Source organism: Marmota marmota, unplaced genomic scaffold (genome assembly GCF_001458135.2).
Source record: "Marmota marmota marmota unplaced genomic scaffold, marMar, whole genome shotgun sequence".
Taxonomy (NCBI): domain Eukaryota; kingdom Metazoa; phylum Chordata; class Mammalia; order Rodentia; family Sciuridae; genus Marmota; species Marmota marmota.
The window spans coordinates 5,383,697-5,397,425 of NW_025999944.1; the positions used below are offsets into that span (position 1 = coordinate 5,383,697).

The 13,729-nt window shown below is 45.7% G+C and overlaps 1 protein-coding gene across 1 annotated transcript; it reads left to right on the forward strand.

Annotated features, from left to right (window-relative positions):
• Positions 1-369: 369 nt before the first annotated feature.
• Nefl (neurofilament light chain) lies at positions 370-5,645 on the forward strand. The gene is made up of 4 exons (XM_015499395.2): positions 370-1,515; positions 2,480-2,604; positions 3,033-3,352; positions 3,745-5,645. Exons 1-4 carry the CDS (start codon positions 469-471, stop codon positions 3,888-3,890), a joined length of 1,638 nt encoding a protein of 545 aa, XP_015354881.2. The 5' UTR covers positions 370-468; the 3' UTR covers positions 3,891-5,645.
• Positions 5,646-13,729: the final 8,084 nt, after the last annotated feature.

A 13,729-nucleotide genomic window follows, 5' to 3' on the forward strand; every position in this document is an offset into this window, starting at 1 on the left:
ACCGGGTATGAAAAACTAAGATGACAGTAGGGAAACAGAACCTGTTATTGGGGACACTTAAAAATCCGAGTGATACGGGATCCAAGTATAATAAGCAAGACGAGGCTGGGTGAAGGGAGGAAGAGAAAGGAAATGAGTAGGGGGTCTATGGGGTCTCAGAGAAAATACAGAGCCTCCGAGAAAAGCGGAAAGAAAGAAAGCCGCAGCTTCGCAGCTGCCTGTCGCTCGCCCCCGCCTTCTCTTTTGCGCAGAATCCACCCCTTGGCTGCAGCAGCGCTCTGCCCCCACTGGCCGGCGCGCGGTGATCGATCGCAGGCTGCGTCACAATCCTCCTGGCGTATAAATAGGGGTGCAGACCAGCGCCTAGCCGCACACAGCCATCCATCCTTCCCTTTCCCTTTCTCCCCCGTCCTTCCTCCTCTCCAGGCCCCCATCTCCGCCGCGGGCCGGGGGGCTCTAGCCGCCAGCATGAGTTCCTTTAGCTACGAGCCGTACTACTCGACCTCCTACAAGCGGCGCTATGTGGAGACTCCCCGGGTGCACATCTCCGGCGTGCGCAGCGGCTACAGCACCGCGCGCTCCGCTTACTCTAGCTACTCGGCCCCGGTCTCCTCCTCGCTCTCCGTGCGCCGCAGCTACTCGTCCAGTTCCGGCTCCTTGATGCACAGTCTGGAGAACCTAGACCTGAGCCAGGTAGCCGCCATCAGCAACGACCTCAAGTCCATCCGCACTCAGGAGAAGGCGCAGCTCCAGGACCTCAACGACCGCTTTGCCAGCTTCATCGAGCGCGTGCACGAGCTGGAGCAGCAGAACAAGGTGCTGGAAGCCGAGCTGCTGGTGCTGCGCCAGAAGCACTCCGAGCCGTCCCGCTTCCGGGCGCTGTACGAGCAGGAGATTCGCGACCTGCGTCTGGCGGCGGAAGACGCTACCAACGAGAAGCAGGCGCTCCAGGGCGAGCGCGAAGGGCTGGAGGAGACTCTGCGCAACCTGCAAGCGCGCTACGAAGAGGAGGTGCTGAGCCGCGAGGACGCCGAGGGCCGGCTGATGGAGGCGCGCAAAGGCGCAGACGAGGCGGCGCTGGCCCGCGCTGAGCTCGAAAAGCGTATCGACAGCCTGATGGACGAAATCGCTTTTCTGAAAAAAGTGCACGAAGAGGAGATCGCCGAGCTGCAGGCGCAGATCCAGTATGCACAGATCTCGGTGGAGATGGACGTGTCCTCCAAGCCCGACCTCTCCGCCGCGCTCAAGGACATCCGCGCGCAATATGAGAAGCTGGCCGCCAAGAACATGCAGAATGCGGAAGAGTGGTTCAAGAGTCGCTTCACGGTGCTGACCGAGAGCGCAGCCAAGAACACCGACGCGGTGCGCGCTGCCAAGGACGAGGTGTCCGAGAGCCGTCGCTTGCTCAAGGCCAAGACCCTGGAGATCGAAGCGTGCCGGGGTATGAACGAAGCCCTTGAGAAGCAGCTGCAGGAGCTAGAGGACAAGCAGAACGCCGACATCAGTGCTATGCAGGTACCACACCTTCCAAAACCAGGTGGGGTGAGGGGACTGCGAAAGGCGGGGGGGCGGGGGGAGTTGAGCGTGAGCCCACAAAGTGTACAAAAGGGCGAGGCCTCTGCTTGCCACTATTAGAGGTAGAACTTGGCTTCTTGGAGACTGTTAAGGGTGGGGAGGGGGTGGGGTGGGGAGGTGGGGCGTGACTGCAGTCTGGGCGAGTGCTTGATGCAGTTGAATCCTTGTTCCGCAGGAAAGCTGCCCAGCCCTGGGAGGGGGCTGACTGGGGGAGGGGAAGAGGTGGAAGTTGGGCGTTGCCTCCAGCCAGCGGTGACATCCGGTCTTTACAGATCTGCATTAATCACATTACTTTCAGCACCTATTGATTAATAAACATGGCGAATAGCTTCTCATTAGTTAGGAATCTGCATGCTTTAGGACTAATTTTTACCAACCTCTCTCTCCTTTTACCTGGTATATAGGAATCAGTTAATAGTATTTTAGGTCATTAGTGATGTTCATATTAAACCATTTCTTTTTAAAGCTTCTCCATCTTCTGAGGAGTAGAAATACAGATGCATAGAAAATGTTTTAGATAAAGTCATTTTTTAAAAAAATCTAGCTAGTTCTTTCCCCTTTAAAACAATGAATTCATTTTCATGATTATGACCTGACTAAAGAAAAGTTAATGAGAAACAAAGTTGTTCTAGCAATGTGGCTTTTTGGAGATCTAATGATGATCATTAGACTATATTAACTAAAGACATTTTTTAAAGGACTTTTTTTTCCATTAATTATTTTTTTCTTCTCATGCTTCTCAGAAGCAGGATATACATATATATATATTTAAAACCATGCAGTTTTAGGGGAGATTTTATAGAAAGCGTGCACTTTGATCTTAACAGAAACTAGGCCTTTGCAAATATATTCCAGAATAAACGCAGTAGGGATTTATGCTTGGATTTTTTAAAATCTCCAACAGGACACAATCAACAAATTAGAAAACGAACTGAGAACCACCAAGAGCGAAATGGCCCGCTACCTAAAAGAATACCAAGACCTCCTCAACGTGAAGATGGCTTTGGATATTGAGATTGCAGCTTACAGGTAAAATCAGGGGGGTAAAGGTGGCCACCATTAAGCCTTGGAAGAAAATCAGATTACAATTAAAATTATGTCTAATCAGAAACCTTCAAGAATACTCCTTTGAAATAATTATATTTTGGGGCTTCTTCCAAAAAGGTATTCAGACAAATACATAAGAATTTAACCCTGTAATAATAAGTCCTGTTCTTAGCTTTTTGACATGTTTTAAATTTAATAGGACTATTTAGGGCTTTTTTGCTTTGTTTTGTCTCAGTCACTGAATCCCTAGTCATTAAGTCTTGTTGATGGTCAACCCTGCTTCTTGCATTTGTCTTTGAGGGTGGCCTTTGGGGGAAATGATGTGTGATGGATTTGGAGCAAGTCCTTCAAAACATTATCGGTTGTTTTTGGGGTGTTTTTCTGACCCCACCCTTTATCTGCCTCCACAGGAAACTCTTGGAAGGCGAGGAGACCCGGCTCAGTTTCACCAGCGTGGGCAGCTTAACCAGCGGCTACTCCCAAAGCTCCCAGGTCTTTGGCCGATCTGCCTACGGAGGTCTGCAGACCAGCTCCTACTTGATGTCCGCCCGCTCCTTCCCCTCTTACTACACCAGCCATGTCCAGGAAGAGCAGATCGAGGTGGAGGAGACCATCGAGGCTGTCAAGGCCGAGGAAGCCAAGGACGAGCCGCCCTCTGAAGGGGAAGCTGAAGAGGAGGAGAAGGAAAAGGAAGAGGGTGAGGAAGAGGAGGGAGCCGAAGAGGAAGAAGGTATGGTAGAGACAAACCCCTGCAACTTTAGGTGCAAAGTGGGTGTGGGTATTTGTTAGGCCCTGCGCAAGCTCTATGTCCCGTGTAGGAAAGTGTCAATTCGTAGGTGATTTTGAAATCTGAACCAAAATGAATGCTAGACACCTCATGATACTGAGCTTAGGCTTAGATTACTTCCACTACCTGGAAGTAATCCATTTAAATATGTGCTCCCTGGCAAATGGCTTGTGGCAAGCCTTCTGAGAATGGTCCATTGGGAAAGTGGAACCCAGAGGTTTGGGGTACGCATTCTGAGAATAATGCAGAATAACTGCCAAAACCTACCTTTGCAGAAATGTTGGACTGGACTTAACCTGGCTTTGGATTTTGTAAATTTTCTTTTTGTGTTAAAGCTGCCAAGGAAGAATCTGAAGAAGCTAAAGAGGAAGAAGAAGGAGGAGGTGAAGGTGAAGAAGGAGAAGAAACCAAAGAAACTGAAGAGGAGGAGAAGAAAGAAGAAGGTGCTGGGGAGGAGCAAGCAACCAAGAAGAAAGATTGAGCCCCCTTTCCCTCACTATTCCAGGAAAATTTCTCCCGAAATCAGGTCAACCTCATCACCAACCAACCAGTTGAGTTCCAGACCCCATATGAATTAAGAAGTCAATATACGTATAATTCTGAGATGACTTAGGTTGGACATTCAATGTTGTGCTATGAATTTTCTCCTTATGCAGAGTATCCGTTTGCTTGCAGAGTGGCTTTCTGGCTTGCTACCAGCCTGTGCATGGTCCACGCTTATGAGTTCAGGATCTATGGCAATGTGAATCATTCAGATGTTTACAATAAAATCACAACACGAATAAATGAATTCACTAATGTCAATGTTAAACTTCATGGAAAAATAGTCCTTTGAACCTTTGGTGGTTAGAAATTAAAGACCTTGAGTTATGTGCAATAAATAGTAAATAAAGTTACATTGAATGACATATTTCTTGCTGTGGTTGTTGACTTAATTAAAATACCTTAAAGATGGCACCAATATAAACCAGAAACAAGTGGACTATTGATCTACAATTTCTTTGGTAAAATCAAAATTTTAACAACTAAAATTTTTTTTCTTCTTTAATTGGAAATTCTTAATGTTATAATTAGGTCATGACTGTTCATAAAATCTCTTCCTTCAAAAATTTTATTGGTAATGAACATGAGTAAGTAAGAGAGTCCATAAGTAACGATATACTTTGCCCCCATAGGTGTACTGTATTATGTGAAGAATGGCTTTCTAGGAGTCAATTCTGAAATTATGTGACAAGTATATCTTTTACTGTAAACTAGTATGTGATAACACAATATGGGTATTATAGAAATTCTACATATTCATCATTATTAACATTTTTAGTCTAATTAACATGGTCAGAAGTTGAAGCCTGAGCATGTGATATAGATAAGAGGAATTTTTTTTTTTTTTTACATTAGCATGTAATTTAAGGAGAAGAAAGAATACCAAAGGTCATTTGCCACTGGAAACATGTTGCCTGAAATCCTGAGCTCATGATTCAGTGTGTTGTTAGCTTCCTTCTATTGCCTCAAATAGGCAGCATTTAATGCCACACAGTTTTAACCCTTTAAAAACTACAGATACCAGTAATGAAATTATTATCAGTCACTTAGGGGGGAGATAATATACCTGTGTGTTACATTGAGTTGTTCTGCATGTCTTAATTGGGAAATACTTGGATTCCAATGATACTTTACCTGGTTGGATGTTTCATTGAATGTACACCCCATCTATCCACATGCACCATGATGTTATGAAGGCTCTTGCGCTTGCATTTGGTGTGGAATAGAAATGAAATTATTGACTATTTGCTGCTCTGCTTCTGTTTTTGAGCAATTGCTTTGTCAGCCAGTTTTGTTCAATATCTGTTTTAGGCCTTTAAACGTTATGGATTTCACTTGAAACCAAAGTGGTCTACATTTAACGTTATTTGATCTCTTTGCACTGTATCTAGTCAAACATATGTGACTAAGCAAATAGGTAAAATATTTCTTTATCTACCATGATATGGATGGGACCAAGAAGGCTCTCGGCACTTCAGCCTGGGTAAAGATTAGGAGTCTCCTCAGAAACCAAGCTCTTCACACTGATGCTGGTGGGATGATGCATGTGGTAATTCTCAGACAGGTGCAAACTACAAGTAAAACAACTAGCCAAATGGAAACTGCTGGTTGGTTTGAGAAACACTTGGTCGAAGTAAATCCATTGTCCCATACTCTCCCTGTGTGCCATAATAAAATATTGAAAAACCTTAAATTAAATGAGTTTGAAGTCTTTTTAAAAATTTCCACCAAATTTGGTACTGTGGCTGGTATCCGTATTCCCCTCTGCTTCCCCAACTCCAGTCTTTGTTCACTATCCTCCTCTGCTCCTCAGTGACCACACTCCTCAGTCATCCAGCTCTGTAAACCAGACACCTCCACATGACATCAGACCTCCCATTTCCTCTCCTCAAGCCAGTCTAATTGATCGCTAAGTCGACTGATTTCACTGCCACATGTCTTGAACCCATCTCCACTTCTCTATGTAGGCCACCACCATCCTAACAATCCTCTCAGTGTCTACTTTTGCTCTCCTTCAATCACATGCTTGGTAGACTAGTATTTGGAAAAGTAAATTTCCATCAGGGTATCTCCTTGACTAAAACCCTGCAAAAGCTTCCTATTCCTTTTAATATAAAAACTAGAATCTGACTGGGTGCCGTGGTGCATACCTGTAATTCTAGCAGTTTGGGAGGCTGAGACAGGGGGATTGCAAATTCAAAGCCAGCCTCAGCAATGGTGAGGTACTAAGCAACTCAATGAGACCCTGTCTCTAAATAAAATACAAAATAGAGCTAGGGATGTGGTTCAGTGGTTGAGTGCCCCTGAGTTCAATTCCTGGTACCCCCCCGCAAAAAAAAAAAAAAAAGAAAAAAAAACTGGAGTGTGTGTGTGTGTGTGTGTGTGTTAAACAGGCAATAAGTGAACAGGTTGATAAGTAGGTGACCTTTAGTTTGGGCCAAACAGATGAGGATGTGGAGAAGGAGGGCTCCAAGTCGGGGGAAGGGCAAGCACAAAGCCTGGTTTCTCTAAACCCCAAGCACATTGGTGAATATTAGTGATGAGACAGACAGTAGGAGATAGGGCTGGAAAAGCAGGCAAGGGCTTTGAGATCAAGGAGTTGGGATTCTATTCCTTCTGTAATTAGGAACTTTTGGAAAAGTGAAGTAGGAAAGGTAATATGATCTAATTTATGCTTTATAAAAACCACTCTGACTCCTGTGTGGAGAATGGGCTAGGAAAGCTAGAATCAAAGTAGAAAGACTAACCAAAATGTGATTTCAGTCAGGTAAGAAAAGAGGAATGGTGAATTGGAATAGGCAGTGGCAATAGAGACAGCATGGCATGGTGTAACTCAGGAAATTTGTGAGATAATTTCTTACAACATAAATGCACAGAGGGAAAGTTGTAAACAGTACCTTATGTTTTGTTCACTACATAATATTATATCAATTCAGGATGCAGTATGTACTAGTTATCTGTTGCTGCATAGTAAATCACTCCAAAGCTTTTTAGTTCTGCAGATCTGGCTTTTGGGAGTGGCTCAGTAGGGATGTTCTGACTCTTGGTCTCTTGTGAGGTTGCAGTCAGATGTTGACTGAGATAACTGCTCAGAAGGCCTGATCAGGGCTGCAGGATCCTTTTAGAGTTGGATCTTCCATTTGGCAACTTCCTCTCCATGTGGGTCGTTCCACTGAGCTGGTTGACATCCTACAACACGGTAGTTGGCCTCCACCAAAGTAAGGCTGCCATGACTCTAAGACCACAAATGCAGTGGTTCATGACCTAACATCGAATCACACATGACCACCAGCATAGTCTTCTACTGGGGACAGAGATTAGCCTGCCTGATTCTGTGTGTGTGGAAGTAGGTGGGTAGGTGGGCACAATGGCATAAACATCAAGAGGTGAAGATCACTAGAGGTTGCTAAAAGGTAGTTCACATGTGATTGTTTCTTTCATGAAGAACAAGCATTCATTGCAAAGAGCCTGAAACAATTCCAGATTCAAATATTTTTTCAGTCTGTTCTCATCAGTGTACTCACCCTTATTGCATCTTGTATTCTAATTCAAGAACATGTTTGTGAAAGGTATAGACAGCTTGGCAATAAGTGTCTTCATCCAATAAATACCTTCATATTTGCTGTTTGTTGAAATATGCCTTTAGTCTTTTCCCTAGTGGAATTATGTGTTCAAAGGGTAACATGTGCATTTGAATAGCTCCTGAAATGTCTCCCCATATATATTTTCTATGAAGATTGATACCTACAGTTTAAAGCCTTTGTATTCCTGCAGCAACTCATTTGATAAGGAGTATGTACTACTCAAGTTATTAATTGGGGATAAGTATGATAGCAGCTAATATATGACTTAGGGTAAATTGTGACAGAAAGATAAAATTTTATGATTATCATTTGTTGGGTGGTGAAACCCATCCCAGTTGGTATCTTAGTGTACATATATACATATATACAAAATATATGATATATAATATACAATACATGATATGTATGATATGTATTCACACCTATTTCATATATCTCATATATATACATTTTAAGTTTAAGCATGAATTTAAGTGGGAAACTTCTACTAAATAAAAAAAAAATGTATGCTGATTACAAGTTGCCTTAACATGAAACAAATTTCTTAAAAAAAAAATAGATAGTGTAGATGGGGCTTAAGTTTCTCAACAATATTTAAGAATTTTCATTTGTGTATTGATGACCAACAATCCCACTGATATTAGTTAAATGTCATTCTTTCAATTTATAACCTCCCCACATTTTTATAACTTCCTATATTAGGCCATTTCCTGATATGTCCATAAAAATGATCAGGAAGCTTTAATGAAGCAGAACTAATGTGCTGTTTTTATTCTCTATCCCACTAGTAGAGACTGAAACCCTACATTGAAAACTACCTACCTCTGTTTGAGAAGAGGAAATGATCTTCTCATTCTGACTTGTTAGTTTCTCTCTAATCATTTATTCACTGGAGAACACCACCTTTTAATTAAACACACACACGTTCCCCCTCCTACATTCACGCACAAGGGTTACATGTTGGAGAGAATCTCACCTGTGAGCCACAAATCATTCACACGGTTGAAGACAGAGAATTAGGTTGAAACCAGAGGACAAATTGAGGTGAGAGTTCAATGCACCACCTTCCCTGGAGGAGATCACGTGTTTGCCTGTAGGCCCCAGAGTCAGCAGGTTCCAAGGACCAGAGGAACCAACCCAGGGCCCTTCAGGGCAGGTTGTTTCCCTCCAGGGTGTCTGTGGGACTGACCTCGGTGTGAACCAGGTCCCCAAAGGGTCACTTTCGGACTGGGTAGGGTCACCTGGGGAAGTCAAGATCGTTCAGGTTTGTTCTCTTTCCCCTTTGCGCACGTGGCGCCCTCCACCAACACTTGTCCCATCTGAGCAGTGGAAAGAGCTGGCTTCAGTAGTGTTTAGCAGCGCGAGGATTCGGCTGCAGTGTCTGACCCGAGTCGTCCCCTATGTCCCCTATGCCCCGCTGCACTCCTCCTCAGCGGGTACAGGAGAGATGTGGGGACACAGCCCTTGAAGAGACAGATCCTCCTCGGGCAAAGCAGGCAACCTGGTGGGCTGTGTGTTTAAATGTGTTGTTAAACTCCACGTCCTTGTTTGTTGCTGCACCACGAGAGGTGAGACAGGAGACTAGGTGTTGGGGGTCAGAAGCCCAGGAGCCTTTGCAGCTTAGGAAACCACACTGTGCCCCAGCTCCGTGAGAACTGAAACGAAATGAACCTGAAGGCACCTCCCGCCCCCGGCAGCGCCCTTTCTGAGGGATGAGGCCTCCTCGCGGGTTAAGGTATCCTCCAGCTCCAGAATGCCTTCCCTTCCCCTCCTCCACCCGCTCTGGGAGATGAGGGTGGAAAGGGAAGGACTTGGGCCCGCATTTCCCGGGGACTCCTGAGCGCGGCGCTGCGGCGCGGCTGGGAGGAGCTGGGCGTGTTCCCAACTGGACGGAGCCCACCGGAGGGTGTTTCAGGACTACACTGGAGTTTTGAATCATCGAATATATTTCAAAAGTAATTTAAGGAAATCTAACTTGTGAGAATTTATGGAGCTAACCAAGATAAAAGACTTGAATAAACAAGATGACCAGATGTCACTTTTCCCCACTCCCTGATTGCAGCCATCCCCACGTGACGCCCCCGGGTTTCTGCACAGTGCGTTCGTCCTGGGCGCCTCCCCATCCCACCTACCATCCCACCTCCCCGGTCACTGGTCACAGCTGTTTTCTTTGTTTCCATCCTACAAGGACAAAGTGTGTGTGTGTGTCTGTCTCTGGGGACTACCTGTGGGTGCCGCCCACAGCCCTCTACAGTGAGCGATCTTCCCCATCCCCAACTTAGGCGCAAACTGCAACCGCACCCTCAGATACTTATAACTAAGACACCCCCCTCCTCAAAATGATAAAAGTTCCAAGACTTTTGAAATATTTTTAAGTTGGTTGAGCCACACAGATTCTGAAAGCCCAGCTACATGGGATGGTTCAGAGAGGGGAAGGGGGGGGGGCGCCGGAAACCCTCATTTGCTGGATCTTTCTCCGGGTGGCGGCGCGGGGAGGATGCGGTAGAGCGGTCAGCTGCGGCGCTGCGCCCGCTGCAGGTCCCCAGCTGGAAACCAAACGGCCACCGCCCTGGGAGGGAGGGATGGGGTGGGGGAGCGCGAGGGGGAAGGTCCTCTCGGGAAACTTCTGCCACTCGCTCTGCTCAGGAGGGATCCAGGTGTCTTTCCAGGCCCGGGGCGACTCTGGGACCCCAGGATCCAACCGGGAAAGGTGGACATCGCGTCATTTTGGGAAGTGCCCTTTCTCTCAGTTCTGGGCAGGGGCGCCGGCCACTCTGTAGTCTGATTCTAACTGGAAAAAGCTCGACTCCGGCGCTGCGCCACTCTGCCGCAGGGAAGGGGGAGGCGGGCCGCGGGCACGCGCTCGCCTACTGCGCGAGCGGATCATTCCCGGGAGGCTGGAGGCTGCAGCCTACAACAGAAGGGAGGCACACAGAGCCTCAGCTTCTCCCTTTGTATTATAAACCAGTGGCAAGAAGACGAAAGGTTCATCTCATGTCGCTGTCTTCTAAACATCCTGCTCACTCTCCCTGATGGTTTGATAAAAAGCTTTTGTAGAGTCTCTAGGGCCATCACTCCTCTTCCATTTGGAGGCCCATTGTGGTAAGGCCATTTGGCCCCTCCCTTTGTGATGTTCTGTGCGCAGGCCCCTGTCAGGGAGAGTTGTAAATTCACATGGAAAGGGCAGGACGGAACCAGAGGAAAATTTTCCTTCCTGAGCACCCTGACCCTGTGACTTCATGTTTCCATTCTTTAAGGTGTGCATTGCTGTATATTTGTCATAAAGCAGGCCTCAATCTCTTCAAGTAACATCCATCTGTGTAATACTTTCTCTGCCCCTTTCCCAGGTTGGGGCGGTGTTGGTTAGAAAACATGCGGTAGAAATTGCCCTGGACCCTTCATCAATCCCAGGGAACTCCTGAGTCTGGCCAGAGACCCTGCAGCCAGTAGCCCAGGACCCTCAGAGGCTCAAGCAGAGGAAGAAGCCACGATGCTCAGAGGATTCAGTGTCTAGGAGCCCACATGCTGGCCAGTTTTCCTCAGCATTGACAAGATGCTTTTTCTGCAGCTGAATGCCAGATTTAGCATTTAGCATTTAGGTCAGATCTACTTGTGAAGGATTCCAGGAAGTTTATACCATCATTTCATTTCTTCCTTCGTTAGTTGTTGATTAATTCATCAGAGACTTTCTGAGTACCTGTTAAGAACTTGATACTTTCCCAGAGGCCCTCGAGACACAGCATTTACAACACAAATCTCCCATTTTCATAGAGGCTGGTGATTTTTTTTTAAAGCTTATACTATGTCATAGAGTTGGATGAATGGGATGAAGGTTGGGTGAGAATGCGCGTTTGTTGGTGGCATTTGGGCAGAGAATGCAACCGGTGCTAGGGAAAGCCACGTGTACTTGTATGTAAGGGGTAAAGTCCTGGGAAGCCTTTGGGGAGTTTCTAGCCACCCAGGGATGTGACGTGACTTGTGTTTTAGAAAGATCGCTCTGTAACTGATGTGATTCTGCAATCTGTGTATGGGGTGAAGGTGGGAGTTCATAACCCACTTGAATCAAAGTGTGGAATATGATATGTCAAGAAATTTGTAATGTTTTGAACAACCCACAATAAAAAATTAAAAAAAAAAAAAAAAGAAAGAAAGATCGCTCTGGCTGCTGTGTCAAGGAGATGAGCTGTAGGGATAACTGTGGAGGGCTGGAAGACCAGTTAAGAGGCTGTTGCAGTAATGGAGGTGAGAAGTGATGGCCAGTTGCTGTGATGGGGATGGCGGGTTGATTTGGTGTACGTGCCTGCATGTATTTTGAAGGTGGAGACAGTGGAACTGATGGAAGATTGGATGTGGGAAGTGTGTGAAGTCAAGAACGATTCCAAAGTTTTTGATCTGAAATATTGCATTGGTCAGCTTTCCGTCACTGTAACAAAAACCTTGAGATAGTCAACTTAGAGGAATAAAAAGCTTATTTTGGATCATAGTTTCAGAGGTTTCTGTTTATGATCAGTTGGCCCTGCCATTTTTGGGGCCTGTGTTGAACCAATGCATCATGGTAGGAGCTTGTGGTAAGCAAAATTGCTCATCTCATGGTGGCCAGAAAAAGAGGTTATTATTATTCCTGATCTTTTTTGGTGGCCAGGATGAAAACGTACTGTGTAGGTTAGTGAAGAATATTTGTTAGGTTCCAACAGCATTGGTGCAACAATGATCAAGTCTATACCATTTAACATGAGCTCCTTTCTCCCTCTCTCATTTTCTTTCTCTCTTCCTGGGCTTTATTACTGCCCACTTGGTAGCTAATTCCTGAAGTAGCTCCACTACTTCAGAGTAGGGTCACTTACTGGCTCAGGATGAGTGTAAAAATCAGGAAACCTCTGAGCATTGTGAACCTCATCTGGGATTTAAAGAGCGGTGGACTAAAGCCAGCCATTTTTCTTAGAGAAATTATGAGTCATAATTTCTGTGGAATAAAGGTGGATCTCTCTGGCTGGGAACAACCTGATTGTGAAGCATCAAAATAAAAGGAAAATTACTTTGAAAGACTTAAATAGTCACAGGGAGAGTGCAAGCAGCCCGGCTCGCCATCATCTCCATGCCACATTGCATTGCTTCCACCAACAATTTCATTTTGTGTCTCTGGCTTGTTTTTTCCTCTGTCCCCATCCCACTATCCATATGGGGACCAATTTCCCCATCTGTTCAATTTTCATTCTTCATGGTTGAGGTTTTAATTTCAATGATAATAAAAATCACCAGCATCCTGTTTGGAAGCAGTGTGGCTCTTTCTCACAGTGCTGAGAGGTCGGGGGGTGGGGGGGACACACATATTCCACACATTTTTACAGGTCAAACAAGGAGCACAGGACTGATGGCACTTGGTTTTCCTTGAGATGCCATCTCCACTTTGATGTCTCATGGCAATCAACTTCAGGTGGCAAATCCAGCATCCCTATTTCCCTCCCTCTGCCCTAAACCTCCCCTGAAGCCTTCCCTGGGGCTTTTGGTATCAATAGTGGACACTCCAACAGTTTGTTTTCCCAGGCCAGGCACTCTGGAGTCAGCTTTGGCTTCTCTTTTGTGTTATTCTCCTCAGTTCCCCATCAGCAAATGGGGTCCGCTTTTAAAATGTGCTCAGTGGCCCAGGATTGGGCTACCATTTTGGTCCTGGTGCCAAATCCCTTACCTAGATGATTTCGTAGCCTTGAACCTGGCCTTCTTGACCTCAGCTCTCTCTGTCTTAGACTTCACAACTGTCAGTGCCACTCCTCTGCTCAAACCCTTCCGAAAGCTGTACTTACTGTGGCCTACAAGGCCCCGTTTGATAAAGCCTCACCTGACGCTGGCGTCCGACCTCCTCCTCATCCATTCTGTTCCTGCCAACCAGGCCTCCTTATTCTGCAAACATGCTGAGCAGAATGTTTTTGCCTACAGCTTGTGCTTGTAATTTCTGCCTGAAATGGATTCTCGCATGTATATCTGTGTACCTGTCACAGATATCGCCATAATATCTTATGTACAGTTAACTCGCTGTATCTGTGGGTTTTGCATCTGTGAATTCAACCAAGGGAGGATCACAACTATTTTATAAAGTGTGTTTGTGCTGAACATGGGTAGACTGTTTTCCTTGTCATTATTTTTTAAATAATATAGTCTATCAACTATTTATCTTTTACATTGTATTGGGTTTTAC